The 17,500-nt window shown below is 46.1% G+C and overlaps 2 protein-coding genes across 2 annotated transcripts in view; both read left to right on the top strand.

The window, feature by feature from the left end:
* lin9 (lin-9 DREAM MuvB core complex component) overlaps positions 1-5,085 on the top strand; it is a gene marked incomplete at its 5' end in the record, with an annotated part of 14,182 nt that extends 9,097 nt beyond the window's left edge. The window contains 4 exons of the mRNA XM_080853905.1: positions 228-353; positions 2,135-2,323; positions 2,767-2,864; positions 4,093-5,085. Of these exons, the coding sequence (XP_080710031.1) occupies positions 228-353; positions 2,135-2,323; positions 2,767-2,864; positions 4,093-4,198 (519 nt within the window). The 3' untranslated portion in view covers positions 4,199-5,085. The remainder of the gene's footprint in view (positions 1-227; positions 354-2,134; positions 2,324-2,766; positions 2,865-4,092) is intronic.
* A 5,521-nt stretch (positions 5,086-10,606) lies between these two features.
* acbd3 (acyl-Coenzyme A binding domain containing 3) overlaps positions 10,607-17,500 on the top strand; it is a 14,438-nt gene continuing 7,544 nt past the window's right edge. Inside the window, exons 1-3 of the mRNA XM_080853564.1 lie at positions 10,607-10,902; positions 12,978-13,119; positions 14,783-14,923. Coding sequence (XP_080709690.1) covers positions 10,620-10,902; positions 12,978-13,119; positions 14,783-14,923 — 566 coding nt within the window. The 5' untranslated portion in view covers positions 10,607-10,619. The remainder of the gene's footprint in view (positions 10,903-12,977; positions 13,120-14,782; positions 14,924-17,500) is intronic.

The following is a 17,500-nucleotide window of genomic DNA, read 5'->3' as shown; positions in this document are numbered from 1 at the left end:
TTGCCAGGCTGTTTGTGTCTATAAGCTAAAGTGTCTATGTGGATATGAGCTAATGATGCTATATGGCTATAAGCTAATGATGCTATGTGTCTATAAGCTAATGATGCTATGTGGCTATAAGCTAATGATGCTATGTGGCCATAAGCTAATGACTGTGTGTGTGTGTGTGTGTGTGTGTGTGTGTGTGTGTGTGTGTGTGTGTGTGTGTGTGTGTGTGTGTGTCACAGAAGTCCTACTCTCTGCCCGTGGGGCTGGACTTCCAGAAGAGGTACGCCACCACAGTCCTGGAGCTGGAGCAGCTCAACAAGGACCTGAACAAGGTTCTACACGAGGTGCAGCAGTTCTGCTACGAGGTGAGAACACACACACACACACACACACACACGAGGTGCAGCAGTTCTGCTACGAGGTGAGAATACACACACACCCACACACACACACACACTCACACACAAACACACACAAGGTGCAGCAGTTCTGCTACGAGGTGAGAACACACACACACACACACACACATACACGCACACACACACACACACACACAAACACACACACACACAAGCTCTCTCACACGCACACACACTCACACACACACAAACACGAGGTGCAGCAGTTCTGCTACGAGGTGAGAATACACATCCACACATCCACACACACACACACACACACACACACACACACACACAGGCCATAAAGACAGGCAGGACACTGGCGTATACAGGTTCCAGGGCCTTATAGTAGTCTCTCTGTTTAATTTGTAGGCTATTTCTCTCAATGATGGTCAATAATTAGTAGTTAAAGAAGCGCTGTTTTGATAGTTTAGATTTCTTCTTAGTATTTTCAAAGTGCACGAGCTGTGGGACCACAAGAAAAGTGAGCGTCTAGCAGCGATTATCATAAACATATGCACCTGTATATATCTCTATGGCCATTATAGCCTTACTGTCGTGATTCAAAGTAACATGAAGGCAACACTTTTTGGGGAACTTGACGTCAATCATAAACCCTTGAATATAGAAATGATTCGGTGAAATGGGTTGAGAAATGTAAACGCTAAAGTGCTTTTTTTCCAGAAAAGATAGAGAGAGTAGGGGGACACTGGATTATACAGGTTCCAGGGCCATAGCCATAGAGAGAGTAGGGGGACACTGGAGTATACAGGTTCCAGGGCCATAGAGAGAGTAGGGGGACACTGGAGTATACAGGTTCCAGGGCCATAGAGAGAGTAGGGGGACACTGGAGTATACAGGTTCCAGGGCCATAGAGAGAGTAGGGGGACACTGGAGTATACAGGTTCCAGGGCCATAGAGAGAGAAGGGGGACACTGGAGTATACAGGTTCCAGGGCCATAGAGAGAGAAGGGGGACACTGGAGTATACAGGTTCCAGGGCCATAGAGAGAGTAGGGGGACACTGGAGTATACAGGTTCCAGGGCCATAGAGAGAGAAGGGGGACACTGGAGTATACAGGTTCCAGGGCCATAGAGAGAGTAGGGGGACACTGGAGTATACAGGTTCCAGGGCCATAGAGAGAGTAGGGGGACACTGGAGTATACAGGTTCCAGGGCCATAGAGAGAGTAGGGGAACACTGGAGTATACAGGTTCCAGGGCCATAGAGAGAGTAGGGGGACACTGGAGTATACAGGTTCCAGGGCCATAGAGAGAGTAGGGGGACACTGGAGTATACAGGTTCCAGGGCCATAGAGAGAGTAGGGGGACACTGGAGTATACAGGTTCCAGGGCCATAGAGAGAGTAGGGGGACACTGGAGTATACAGGTTCCAGGGCCATAGAGAGAGTAGGGGGACACTGGTGTGAACAGGTTCCACATGGCAATTTGGCCTGCAAACTTAACCATGTGGGTGTGTGTGTGTACTCACATCAAACCTTAGGGGGTGGTTTAGTATGTGTGTTTGTATTGTATCTCGTGTGTATGTGTGTGTGAGTTAACTGTGTGTGTGTGTGTGTGTGTGTGTTAACCCTGTGTGTGTGTGTGTGTGTGTTAACCCTGTGTGTGTGTGTGTGTGTGTGATAACCCTGTGTGTGTGTGTGTGTGTGTTTGTGTGTTAACCCTGTGTGTGTGTGTTTGTGTGTGTGTGTGTGTGTGTGTGTGTGTGTGTGTGTGTTTCTCCTAGTTGGCTCCTGACCAGGGCATGCAGCCTGCTGACCAGCCCAGTGAGCTGCGGAGGAGGTGTGAGGAGGAGGCACAGGACCTGGTGCGGCTGTCCAACGAGACGCCTGACGAACACACACACACACGCGTGCAGAACCCTGGACTCACACACCTGGTGTCCCGCCTCACCGCCCTGCTGCTGCAGATCAAGGTAAGGAGACACACACACACACACGCACACACACACACACACACAGTGGTCTCACAGACAGCGCAGGACCTACACACACACCACTGGTTATATACTCACACACATCGGTCAAACACTTAACACTTGTGACACATACATACACACACACACACACACACACGCACAAAACATAGTGGCAGGTGTTTTCTGTGTGTTTCAGGAAAAGTTACTAGTGTGCTTGTTTTCTGTGTCTGTGTGTGTGTGTCTGTGTGTGTGTGTGTGTGTGTGTGTGTGTGTGTTAATTCAGGAAAAGTAAGTTACTGGTGTGTTTGTTTTCTGTGTGTGTATGGCTGTGTGTGTGTGTGCGTGTGTGTGTGTGTGTGTGTGTGTGTTTCGGGAAATGTAAGTTACTGGTGTGCTTGTTTTATGTGTGTGTGACCAGCTTGTTGTTGTGTGTGTTTCAGTTTTTAGCAGAAGGGGGCGACCTGAACTCGTTTGAGCTGAAGTCCCTGACGGACTCCCTGAACGACATCAAGGGTTCCATAGACGTGTCCAACCTGAGGTACGCTTACATACATACTTACACACTTACACACTTACATACTTACATACTTACACACTTACACACTTACACACTAACATACTTACATACTTACATACTTACACACTTACACACTTACACACTTACATACTTACATACTTACACACTTACACACTTACACACTTACATACTTACACACTTACATACTTACATACTTACACACTTACACATCAGAACTCTAAAAACACACACTTACATACTTACACACTTACATACTTACATACTTACACACTTACACACTTACACACTTACATACTTACATACTTACACACTTACACACTTACATACTTACACACTTACATACTTACACACTTACATACTTACACACTTACATACTTACATACTTACACACTTACATACTTACACACTTACATACTTACACACTTACATACTTACATACTTACACACTTACATACTTACACACTTACATACTTACACACTTACACACTTACATACTTACACACTTACATACTTACACACTTACATACTTACATACTTACACATCAGAACTCTATAAACACACACTTACATACTTGGCTGTGACCTTCCATCAGTCCATGAGCGTAGCTTAAATAGTGCAAAGAACATAATCAGAGACTCCTCCCATCCAAGCAATGACTTTTTTTAACTTCTGCCTTCTGGAAGACGCTACAGATCCATGCGAGCTGGAACGACACGCCTCAATAACAGCTTCTTCCCCTCTGCTATCAGACTCTCATTAGTGCCTTCCTTACTGCCCTGAGCTACCTTTGACAAAAGAATGCCACTAACGTTGTTGTGTGGCAATAAAGTTTTTTATTTATCTATCTTAACATTTCCTTAGAGAAAATGTAAGCGGAATTTCGGTTTAATTAAGGAAGTTAGATGCTTACAAATACAATAGAGATATTTATACAAATGCAGTATATCTCCATAAGAGTGTATCTGTGTGTTTAGCGTGTTCTTATTCTGTGTGTTAAGCGTGTTCTTAAGAGTGTATCTGTGTGTTTAGCGTGTTCTTATTCTGTGTGTTAAGCGTGTTCTTAAGAGTTTATCTGTGTGTTAAGCGTGTTCTTAAGAGTTTATCTGTGTGTTAAGCGTGTTCTTATTCTGTGTGTTAAACGTGTTCTTAAGAGTGTATCTGTGTGTTTAGCGTGTTCTTAAGAGTGTATCTGTGTGTTTAGCGTGTTCTTATTCTGTGCCCCTCCAGTTGTTTTCGGGATAACGTGGAGGTCCATGTGGCGCACATCCAGAGCGGACTGAGCCAACTGGGGAATCTACACGCCTTCTCTGCCAACAACACCAACACCACATGACCCCATGACCCCATGACCCCCACCTGACCTCTTACCCCCACCTGAACCCTAACCCCTGACCCCCACCTCTAGTTACAGCCCTCTTTATGTGTGTACTGGTGTGATGTTCTGTGTGTGTGTGTGTGTGTGTGTGTTTGTTTTAGTCTTTATCTGGACTGATGTAGCGTCTGCAGAGCGTTCTGACTCCTAAGAGTTTAGCCACGCCCACTGAGGCGCCTGTATGCACTGCTGTGTGAGAACCGGCGAATCAAACTACGGAAGAGGGCAAGACCCTTCAAAATAAATGACGCGCATACGATATTACTCACTTAGTCCGCTAGGGGGAGACAGAGAGCTTTGGACGTTGACAAGTTCCTAAGCAGAAAGATGTGGCCCAAGTCATTAAGACATTAAGGTCACTACGGTGCTAAACTTCTTCATCTGCTCACTAAGATGTCATTGGTGTTGCCATGGCACCCGATGCCATCCCATAATATCCCAACAGCCATCCAGACCACAGGAGGTGTGTGCCAAACGTCACTCGCTATGAGATTAGTGCGTGTTTGTTTTTTTACTACCTTCTAAACATTTCAGCTATCATAGACATGCCATAGGTTTGAGTCAACCTAGTGAGGCATACACGGAAACCTTTTTTTTAAATAAATGTGTACAGTGTATATAGTTGTACAGTATTGTAATAACTGAATATATGTCAGTGTGACCATTGTATGTCTGAGATCATATAAGAGTGTTGTTTTTAAATGTTCAAAAAGTTCAGTTTTCTTGTATGAGTTGGTCATATGGGTATGTGTAGAATGACAACATGCGATAAGGGAGCACCTGTTTTTGAAGAGGCGGTGGTTATTGTGTTGAAACCACCGGTTGTGTACAGCATACAAAAATGTAAATATTTCCTGCATTTTCTTATGTTTATTAAAATTTCTGAGAAACATGTATTATTACAAACATCAGTTGTCCACGTGCTTGCCATATAGGCTACCTTTTATTACATTTTTTTTTTTTACAAATACAAAAATAGAAGTCAACGGGCTTTCTTTTAAATAGAAACTTTTGTAGCTATATACAAACGGCAACAGACAGTTCACTTCACGAGCGGCAAGAGCGGCTACAGAAAGCTGCTGAACATGACCTCCCGGTCCCAGTCCGAGTCTGAGTCTGAGAAGTCCCGGGCTTCGGTGCCTCTGATCGGGGAGAACTGGCCGAAGGCGTCGGGGTTGGCTGCTGTGATGAGCCGCGGGGCCGGGACTGGACAGGCGACCTGTTTCGGTGGAGACCGGACGAAGCCGTGGGATGATGAGAGGAGGGGGAGAGGGGTGATGGTCTTCGGGGGCGACCTGTTGTTGAAGCCGTGCGATGATGAGAGGGGGAGAGGGGGGATGGTGACCTTCATCTCCGGGCCGATGGTCTTGTTGGGCGGGAAGTTGTCGTACTCCACTAAAACAGGCTTGGACGCCAAGCCCATGCTGTTGAGGTTTGAGGTGGTGAAACTCCCGCTCGGCCCTCGGTAAGATGCGACGTTGCAGGGTACCGTCACGCTGAGGTCCGGTCGTCGCACTACACGCAGATCCACGCTGAGTTGCACGCTGCTGTCCTCACGGCCCGTGTCGTACACGCATGATGACGGTGGTGGCGAGCGGTCGTATCGGGTCGTTTTGCAGTGGGCGTCATCGCTGGGGTTCAGGAACGACGGGATGAATGCGTCTGCTGCTGAGGTGAAGTTGGGCATCCTGCTGCGCATGTCCGTGTGACCCATGCGGTTCTGGAGCTGGGTGAGTGGGGTGGGGAGGGCGGGGAGCGTTGCTATGGTGATCGGGTGGCTTCCGCCGGTGCTCTTCTGGTTCACCTGGTTGCCCACCTGCCTGCGGGACTTGGCGCGACGGTTTTGAAACCACACCTGGGAAAATAATGGACACGACTTTAGCACACAGCCCCGAACTTGAATACTGACAGTGAGTGAGTGAGTGTGTGCAGTGGTGAAATGGTCCCTGGAGAAGTGGGTATATTCTTAATTTTTTTTAAAGCAGCCCTTACAGTACAGGATAAACACCCTGTTTTATGAAGTGGGTATACTCAATGCTGACTGAAAAATAAGTGGGTATACTCCGTATACCTGCGTAGCCTATACCATGGACTACACAACTGAGTGTGTGTGAAACCACACCTGGGGACATAATGGACACGACTTTAGCAGATAGCCCTGAACATGAATAGGCCTACTGACCGTGACAGAGATATAGTGTGTGTGTGATAGCCCTGAACCTGAATACTACTGTTTTTTTTTTGGTTTGGCTACCTGAAGAAGGTATGTCATGTTGGTTCTCACCTGTATTCTTGACTCGGGCAGGCCCGTGAGGGACTCCAGCCTCTCCCGCAGGTAGATATCCGGGTACTTGGTGTCGGAGTAGACCTTCTCCAGAACCTCGATCTGCTGCTGGGTGAAGTTGGTTCTCTTCCTGCGGTGCGTCAGAAGGGCCACGCTGTCAGCGCGAGACCCCGCCACCGGGCCCTGTTGCGCGTGAGCGCTGTAGTACCGGGCCCTGTCATGCGCTGCGGCGAAATCTGCAGGGCGAGGGAGAGAAGACGGTTTGTCAGTCAAGTCAAAAGTCAAAGTGTTTATTTATTTATTGCATACACCAAATTGCTTCAGCGCAGCGAAATTCTCAAGGTTCAGTTAACGCCATGTCAGCATTTAGGCATTACTACCGTGGGAAAATAAGAAATGAAAAAGAATTACGAGTCGAATGACAGACGTACCTGAGCGTGGCATGGTCGTCCTCTCCATGTTCGCTGAAAACATCTGGAAGGGAGTGAGCTCTCCGACTGCAGACATAGTCCTCGTATCCATTTGCAAAGCAACAAGAGTAGGTCCCTCTGGAGACGGGTGGACCCTATTTATCCGTGAGCAACGAGAGAATGGTGTTTACAGACGTGTGGACCCTATTTATCCGTGTTCCCCTCCGGGCGATCAAAGTCGAGGCTCGAGGTGCGAATGGTCGGGCGATAGGTCACGGCTGGCACTGCAGCAGCTCCAGCTCGCGCTAGCCCTCAGACGACATTGTTCCCCGCGCGTCTGATGGTGAGGGAGGTGCGAATGGGCCGCCTCCACCGCTGGCGTGCGCCGGTAGAGCTTTAAAGGATTCTAATGGATTCTTCACCTTCAATACACACGAGCTTGAAAAAACAACATTGCCCTCCTCTGTAGAAAGGTAGTCCTGAAATAGCTGACTCGACGTGGGAACTTCAGAATCAGAATCAACTTTTATTGGCCAAGTTAGTTTGCACAAACAAGGAATTTGTCTTGGTGCAGTGGCTCTCAGTGTGCTTACACATATTACACGTATATACATCACAACACAAAACAATACAACAGGTCAAATAAGTACAACAGTGCAAAACAAAACAAAAACTTGCCCTGGGATGTAGCCTATAGGTGACGACAACACAAATAAAGAAGACTTTGCTTATAAGTGACCTACATTTATTCATTTATTCATGCATACCGACTCTAATCTGATAATAATAATAATACACTTTATTTATATAACACCTTTCATGCAAAAGAAAGCAGCTTTACAGTAAATACATTACGTGCACAAAGAAATGACATGCACAGTGATCCACCTAAAAATAGACCTCAAATAAACATAAACACTATAAAGTGCAAAACAAATACACAACACAAATAAAGAAGACTTAGCATATAAGTGACCTACATTTTTTAATTTATTTATGCATGCCGACTCCTATCTGATTATGACGTGTGTACAAATCACAGGATGGTTACAGGTGTCAGCGTATAGTTTATGCAATTTTAATATGTATTCAGGTTATGTATAATCTCTCTCCAGTACGCCATTCAAATACATTTCAATTTCATTCAGGTTTATTTATATAGCGCCAAAACAACACAATTCTTTAGTCACAGGACGCTTTAGTAGGCAAATCTTCCAGTCTGGCATCACAAATGAACTACATACTCATTACATCTCTGAGCTGTATTCAGTTGCTGTGTGTGTGTGTGTGTCTGTGTCTGTGTCTGTGTCTGTGTCTGTGTCTGTGTCTGTGTCTGTGTCTGTGTGTGTGTGTGTGTGTGTGTGTGTGTGTGTGTGTCTGTCTGTATTCAGCTGGTTAAAGACTCATAACAGGAAGGCCTTAGTCTCAGAACTGGTGATGACAGCATGCTTGGGAAATGACAGGAACCCAGATATCTTCATGTCTGATCATCCTGCTAGGTGTGTGTGTGTGTGTGTGTGTGTGTGTGTGTGTGTGTGTGTGTGTGTGTGTGTGTGTGTGTGTTTGTGTGTGTGTGTGTGTGTGTGTTGCCTGAGCCCTCACTACCTGTGTCCAATACACAAACACAGTTCAAAGGTGTTCATCCGTAAGTACCTATTGTCTCCCCCTGCCTCAGAGAAAGGGGTTAGTCTAAAGGTCATTTACGCCAGATACACACACACACACACACACACACACCGATAAGATAGACTTCCTCAGAAGGGGCATTGCTATTTCCTTGCCACATATTGCAGGAATCATTTAAGAGGAAAAAAATCAAAGTTCCCAGTCATATTTGAAATCAGTTCCGTCAGATTTGAAATCAGTTCCGTCAGATTTGAAAACAGTTCAGTCAAATTTTAAATCTTATTTTTTGTCAGAATTTAAATCTATTTTTGTCAGATTTTAAATCAGTCCAGCCATGCTACTGTCACAGACCCCTGACCCTGCTCACACTGCACTGAGTCAGACACACACACACACACACACACACACACACACACACACACACACACACACACACACACACACACACACACATCCCTGACCCAGACCTGCTCACACTGCACTGAGTGTGGTCAGCACTTAATCCAGATAGGCAGCCAGCCTGTTCCCCCCTCAGGATATCATGACACTGCAGATGAGATGGAATACATTCACTTCTGTTTCAAATGTGTCTAAAACACACTGCATGCAGATGGAATATAAGTCTGTGTGTGTGTGTGTGTGTGTGTGGGTGTGTGTGGGTGTGGGTGTGTGTGCATGCGGATGGAATATAGGTCTCATCCATTTTGTTTTGTTTTTCTCTGACAGGAAAAACTCTCAGGAAGCCCAGTAAACGTTCAGAAGAAGAAGGTTCGCACGCACACACACAGACACACAGACACACACACACACACACACACACACACACACACACACACACACACACACACACACACACACACACACACACACACACACACACACACAGCCCAGTAAACGTTCAGAAGAAGGTCACACCTTGTGTATATCACAGGTAGAGCTAATAGTGTCATATCTGCAGTTCACAGGCATGGGCTTTGTGTGTGTGTGTGTGTGTGTGTGTGTATGTGTGTGTTGTGTGTGTATTCCAAAGGCATCAGAGGGCATTTCCATATCAAACTGCACTGATGTGGGGAAGCTAGTGCCCTAAGCTGTGTGTGTGTGTGTGTGTGTGTGTGTGTGTGTGTGTGTGTGTGTGTGTGTGTGTGTGTGTGTGTGTGTGTGTGTGTGTGTGTGTGTGTGTGCATAGACATGTATAGGTATGTCTATGTGTGTCTATACATGTCTATGTGTGTGTGTGTGTGTGTGTGTGTGTGTGTGTGTGTGTGTGTGTTTGGCTTCCATCCTCTTGCCATCCTGGACAAGAACGTTTACACCTCTTAGATAACTGTGACATTAGGTGGTTGGAGGAAAGAGCTGGAGAGAACTATAGACAGGTATAAAGAGATGTAGACAGGTATAAAGAGTGTGTGTGTGTGTGTGTGTGTGTGTGTGTGTGTGTGTGTGTGTGTGTGTGTGTGTGTGTGTGTGTGTGTGTGTGTGTGTGTGTGTGTGTGTATAGAGAACTATAGACAGGTATAAAGAGATAAGAGATGTAGACAGGTATAAATAGCTGGCTGAGGAAGGATGCTTTAAAAATGCTTGAATTTCACAACCACTGGCAACCAATGCACACACACATAGACATTGTGAAACTTAAAGTGTACAGAATACTATACAAAACACTTGTAGCAGATTAATTATTATACTATACAAAACACATGTAGCGGATTCATATTTATTCTCTACAAAACACATGTAGCAGATTCATAATTATAATTTTCATTTGCAAAAGTAGGAAAAATAGGTTTGTTGACAAGTTTATTTCGAATTTTTGGAATTTTGTAAGAAATATTTTAATTGCTAGGCTTGATGAACACACCCGCAGGAGAACACAGTGAGTTAACATTGAGTGTTTAAATCATATTATAGTATTTCTGTGTTTTCAATCTATTCCTGGCAACACTCTGCAGACAGACAAATCTCTGCTCCCTACGTCATTATTTACATCTCCAGGAGCAACAGCCGGAATTTCCGGTACGAAGAACCGGAAGTAAGTACGTGGCTGCTCCAGCTGACATTCTGCATGATGGCGACAGAGGTTCGGAGCGGCGACCTCAACAGCGGTAATTCCAGCCGGCTCGAAGTGTCCATAGACGGCCTCACCCTAAGCCCAGATCCCGAGGGTGATCAGGAGCATGTTAAGACACTGGACACCTCGCTGGAGGGCCAGACGAACGGCACTCACGGAGCCGGCGATGGCGATGATGGGGAGGAGGAGGACGCTGAAAACGCCAGAAGCTCCATCGAGAGGAAATGGGGCTTCTCTCTGGGCGAACTCTATGGACTGGCGCTGAATTTTTTCAAAGGTAGCCGACTATCTCAGTGCTGCTCCGCGTGTGTACACCGCATTAATCATGCCTAGTAAGGTTGTTAAAACATTTTTAGGATCATTTTGATTCGGCCCCTTGGCATCGATGCCTCGCCACATCCAACGCAATCAACGTTAGCTAGCAGGCTAACATTCATTTATATCTTATTGAGCTATTTAGTCTACCCCAGTCTTCTTGTGTTGTGGTATGGTATATATGGTACTTGTGCGATGTATGAAATGGACGTTTGCCCTCAAATTATGAGCTGCTCTCCCGTAATCGGGATTTCCATGACTGTGATTGCTAACCGATAGCTAACGAGCTAGCTACATCAGCTAGAAACCCGCTAGGGAGGACCAACACAAACACATGACATGTCGTCGTGATCGATCATGTGCTCGGCTCGTTAACATCGAGGTTTAAGTGTGGGATAATGGTGCGGTCAAGTCAGACACAAACCCGGCTAGCTAGACTCAACCTGGCTAACATGCTAGCTACACTCAATACTGCTGTCCTCATGAGCCCCTATCTGGATAGACGTCATACGGCAGTCGTTGACAGCTTAGAAGGCGTGTGAGGGCGTGATGTTGCCTCTCCACTCCTCCGGAGACTACCGGCATGTAACACGAGACAACCGGACAACCCTCGTGAGAAACCTGTCGTAGTACAGTTATTTTGAAGGAAACCTCGTTGTGCTTAATTGAACGTTAATGTGAAATGATCCGTGACCCTTTTATGCTTAGTTTGACGGCTGTTTTGATGCTATGGTTTTTTATATCCCTCTCAGATTTCTCTCAAGTCTTAAAAGAACTTGGAGGTTTAGTATGTACCTTACGTTAGCTAGGACTTGCAAAGTTGAAACTCAGAAACGAGTTTTGTTGTACCAAAGCAGTCATTGTTTGGAAAAGCCTTCCTGAGTCGTCCTGTGTAGCAGGCTGGGTTTGTTTGCTGGCAGGGATTCTTGCCACTGCCTCCTCAATCAACTGTGCCTTCTTGGCAAGACCCAGACTCAGGGCTGTGTGTGTGTGTGTGTGTGTGTGTGTGTGTGTGGGGCTCACATTCACAAGGTCACTGGTTCACAAGCGGTGCTGACACACTCTTCCTCAGTGCTGTGTTTCCTAGGAAGGTGACTGGATGTTTGGTATGTCCTTGACATGGGGCTGGATGTGAATTTGGTGTAATTCAATGCCCACTTCATTGTCCGTTGCCAGTGAATCTAATTGATTAAAATGGAATCTACTTGTTTAGTCAACAGGCACAGGAGATGACGGGCCACACTCACAAGATTAACTGTGTGTGTGTGTGTGTGTGTGTGTGTGTGTGTGTGTGTGTGTGTGAGGATAAGAGTTCATTGAGATGGGTGTAGTGTTCTACCTCGGAGTTAACAGACAGATTGGAAGGTCAAAGGGCATCATTCAGCACTAGAACGTTTATTTTTAGTTCATATTAAAAACCCCAACCCTGTTGAAATGGTCCTGTTCCGTTTCAGAGCGGTGTGTGTGTGTGTGTGTGTGTGTGTGTGTGTGTGTGTGTGTGTGTGTGTGTGTGTGTGTGTGTGTGTGTGTGTGTGCGCGCGCTGTGAGTGTGCGCTGTGAGTGTGTGTGTGTGCTGTGAGTGTGTGTGTGTCAGAGCGCCGGACGTGGACTGTTGGGAAGCCTGCAGTGTGTTTTTGAGATTGGAATCCTAACGATGAACAGGTTGACTGATGATTTGAGGATCTCTTGTTATGATCCTGCTGATACAGAGTGTTCGTTAATTTCTTAATTGATTTGATCTGAGTTAGTGGAGTTGTGTGAGTTCTGCTGACTGACTGAGTGCAGGTCCTGTGTGTGCTTTTGTGTGTGTCTGTGTTTGTGTGTGTCTGTGTTTGTGTGTGTTTGTGTGTGTTTGTGTGTGTGTGTGTTTGTGTGTGTTCGTGTGTTCGTGTGTTCGTGTGTGTGTGTGTGTGTGTGTGTGTGTGTGTGTGTGTGTGTGTGTGTGTTGTGTTCCTGTGTTGTGTTTGTGTTCTGCTGACTGTAGAGTGCAGGCCCTGTTATTAACCCCTTCCCCTCTGTGACCTCTGACCCCTGCAGAGAAGGATGGGAAGGCGTTCCACCCGACCTACGAGGAGAAGCTGCGATTGGTTGCGCTGCACAAACAGGTGCTGCTGGGCCCCTACAACCCTGACGCCTCCCCAGAGGTGGGCTTCTTTGATGTGCTGGGGAACGACCGCAGGTAAACACCCCCTTCACCCACACCCCCACCCCCCCCCCCTTTGAAATGACTGCAGATAAACACCCCCTTCACCCCCACCCTCCCTTAAAACGACCGCAGGTAAACGCCCCCTTTCTCTTGACCTCTCTCTCTCCCCCCCTTAATGACCTGTCTCCGTGCTGCACCACTCATCTGCTGACGACCAGCAGGTGTCTTCAACAAGCAGTCTGTGAGAGGGGGAGATGGGGTGGGGGGGGACTGGATTACTCTCATCTACCTGCCAGGAGGGGCAATGCACACACACACACACACACACACACACACACACACAAAATGCAGCCCTTTCCCTCTCCAGGAGGGGCAATACGACAGGCCTTTTTCCCCTCCTAAAGCTGTCTGTCCTGTTGAGATCTGTTTGCAGGTGTACAGTTACGCTTTAATAGAAACATTTAATCTTCAGTCTCGGTTAAACATGAAAGTCACTCATGAACTCATACATTCATTTACTGCTCTCTTCCCCCCTTTTCTCTCTCTCTCCCCTTTTCTCTCACTCTTTCTTCTCCCCCTCCCTCTTTCTAACTTTCTCTCTGCAAGCTGCGCTGTCATCAGCATGTTTTCATGGTAGTTTGGGGCAGTTGTGTGTGTCTGTGTGCGTGTGTCTGTGTGCGTGCGTGCGTTTGTGATGAACCCAGTCGTGCATCATTAACTTCATAGCCTAGTATGGGCACTGGTGCTCAGAGGCCCACTCATGACTGCCCCCTGGAGGAGAGATCAGAGGACCTAGGAGTTTACTCTCATTTAGAGCTCTGCAGTGATGAAGACCTAGGAGTTTACACACACACACACACACACACACACACACACACACACACACACACACACACACACACACACACTGTACATCTGAGCAGTGGCCTCTGAACCCAGGAAAGAAAGTCCAGCAGAAAAACAATACCTCTCTCTCCCCCCTCCCTCCCCCTCTGTCTCTCTCTCTCTTTCCCTTCCCTCTCTCTCTCTCTCTCACACACACACACACACACACACACACACACACACACACACACTCTCTTTCCCTTCCCTCTCTCTCTCTCTCTCTCTCTCTCTCTCTCTCACACACACACACACACACACACACACACACACACACACACACACACACACACTCTCTTTCTCCCTCCCTCTCTCTCTTTCCCTTCCCTCTCTCTCTCTCTCTCTCTCACACACACACACTCTCTATCTCCCTCTCTCTCTTTCCCTTCCCTCTCTCTCTCACACACACACACACACACACACACACACACTCTCTCTCTCCCCCTACCTCTCTCTCGCGTTTCTCTGCTTGTTTTTGTTGGTTTGCTGTCTGTTTATCTGTCTCCCCTCTGTGACACACACACACACACACACACAGAGAAAAATATCTTATGTTGTACTCCCTTATATTCCCATATTGTTATGGGTTCATCCCTCTTCCCTTCCCCCCCCCCCCCCCCCCCCCTCATTTTAGTCTCATTTTAGAACAATAAGTCTGTTTGCAGGTTTCGCTTTAATAGAAACATTCAATCTTCAGTCTCGGTTAAACATGAAAGTTAGTTTTCACTCATGAACTAATACATTAATGTACTGCTCTCCCTTCTTCTCTCTCCTCCCCCCCCCCCCCCACCCCCCCTCCCTCCCTCCCTCCCAGGAAAGAGTGGGCGTCTCTGGGTTGCATGGAGAAGGAGGAGGCCATGGTGGAGTTCGTCAAGCTCCTGAACAAGTGCTGCCACCTGTTTGCTCCTTTCGTCACGTCACACAGGATTGAGCGGGAGGAACAGGAGAGAAAAAGGTGTGTGTGTGTGTCTGTGTGTGTGTGTATATACAGCCGCGGAAAAAATTAAGAGACCACTTCAAAATTATCAGTTTCTCTGGTTTTACTATTTATTGGTACGTGTTAAAGTAAAATGTAAATTTTTGTTTTATTCTATAACCTACTGGCAACATTCCTACCAAATTTCAAATAAAAATATTGTCATTTAGATAATTTATTTGCAGAAAAATGACAATTGGTCAAAATAGCAAAATTGATGCAGTGTCTTCAGATCTCGAATAATGCAAAGAAAACAAGCTCATATTCATTTTTAAACTACACAATACTAATGCTTACACTTAGGAAGAGTTCAGAAATCAATATTTGGTGGAATAACCTTGATTTAAAATCACAACTTTCATGTGTCTTGGCATGCTCTCCACCAGTCTTTCACATTGCCGTTGGGTGACTTTATGCTACTCCTGGCGCAAGAATTCAAGCAGCTCGGCTTCTTTTCATGGCTTGTGACCATCCATCTTCCTCTTGATCACATTTCAGAGGTTTTTTATGGGATTCAGGTCTCGAAATTGGGCTGGCCATGACAGGGTCCTGATCTGGTGGTACTCCATCCACACCTTTACTGGCCTGGCTGTGTGGCATGGAGCATTGCCCTGCTGGAAAAAACACTTCTCAGAGTTGAGGAACATTGTCAGAGCAAAAGGAAGCAAGTTTTTCTTCCGGGACAACGTTGTACTTTGCCTGGCTGAGGTTTGTAAAAGACCATAAGGATTGAAAAAAGCGGACTGGAGGGTCTTCTAGTTCGTCTTCTCTGATGAGTCCAATTTTCAGCTTTGCCCAACACATGGTCGTCTGATGGTTAGACGGAGACCTGGAGAGGCCTACAAGCCAGAGAGTCTTGCACCTACTGTGAAATCGGACTCATCAGAGAAGACGAACTTAGAAGAACCTCCAGTCCGCTTTTTCAATCCTTATGGTCTTTTACAAACCTCAGCCAGGCAAAGTACAACGTTGTCCCGGAAGAAAAACTTGCTTCCTTTTGCTCTGACAATGTTCCTCAACTCTGAGAAGTGTTTTTTCCAGCAGGGCAATGCTCCATGCCACACAGCCAGGCCAGTAAAGGTGTGGATGGAGTACCACCAGATCAGGACCCTGTCATGGCCAGCCCAATTTCGAGACCTGAATCCCATAAAAAACCTCTGAAATGTGATCAAGAGGAAGATGGATGGTCACAAGCCATGAAAAGAAGCCAAGCTGCTTGAATTCTTGCGCCAGGAGTAGCATAAAGTCACCCAACGGCAATGTGAAAGACTGGTGGAGAGCATGCCAAGACACATGAAAGTTGTGATTTTAAATCAAGGTTATTCCACCAAATATTGATTTCTGAACTCTTCCTAAGTGTAAGCATTAGTATTGTGTAGTTTAAAAATGAATATGAGCTTGTTTTCTTTGCATTATTCGAGATCTGAAGACACTGCATCAATTTTGCTATTTTGACCAATTGTCATTTTTCTGCAAATAAATTATCTAAATGACAATATTTTTATTTGAAATTTGGTAGGAATGTTGCCAGTAGGTTATAGAATAAAACTAAAATGTACATTTTACTTTAACACATACCAATAAATAGTAAAACCAGAGAAACTGATAATTTTGAAGTGGTCTCTTAATTTTTTCCGCGGCTGTATATATATGTGTGTGTGTGTGTGTGTGTATTTCTGTCTGTCTGTGTGTCTGTGTGTGTGTGTGTGTGTGTGTGTGTCTGTCTGTGTGCGTGTGTGCGTGTGTGTGTGTGTGTGTGTGTCTGTTCAGTGTGTGCGTGGCAGGTAACACCCATCGCTTCAGGGAGGGGTGTATCATGACTAAACCCCACAATAGCCTCATATATGAGATAATCCCTCACAATAACACTGCTAGGCTGAATGAATGGACAAAGGAATGAATGAATGAGTGGCTGACTGAATGGTTGTGTGTGTGTGTGTGTGTGTGTGTGTGTGTGTGTGTGTGTGTGTGTTGTTGCCTCCTGTGGTAGTCTTTTGATCTGGAAAGGAAAGGTGTGTTCACCCCTACACACGCTAACCTTCAGTGGCAGGGAAAGGTCAGATTCTTGAGCAGATGCTAACTTTCATCCACAGCCACTGACATAGACACTGACATAGAGACAGAGACACTGACATAGAGACAGAGACATAGAGACACTGACATAGAGACACTGACATAGAGACAGAGACACTGCCAGAGACACTGACATAGAGACAGAGACACTGCCAGAGACACTGACATAGAGACAGAGACACTGACATAGAGACACTGACATAGAGACACTGACATAGAGACACTGACATAGAGACACTGACATAGAGACAGAGACACTGCCAGAGACACTGACATAGAGACAGAGACACTGCCAGAGACACTGACATAGAGACAGAGACACTGCCAGAGACACTGCCAGAGACACTGACATAGAGACAGAGACACTGTCATAGAGACACTGACATAGAGACAGAGACACTGACATAGAGACAGAGACACTGACATAGACACTGACATAGAGACAGAGACACTGACATAGACACTGACATAGAGACAGAGACA

Source organism: Sprattus sprattus (assembly GCF_963457725.1).
Source record: "Sprattus sprattus genome assembly, chromosome: 16".
Classification (NCBI taxonomy): domain Eukaryota; kingdom Metazoa; phylum Chordata; class Actinopteri; order Clupeiformes; family Clupeidae; genus Sprattus; species Sprattus sprattus.
Note: the sequence above shows the minus strand (reverse complement) of the source record. Positions and strands in the feature narration are given on the sequence as shown.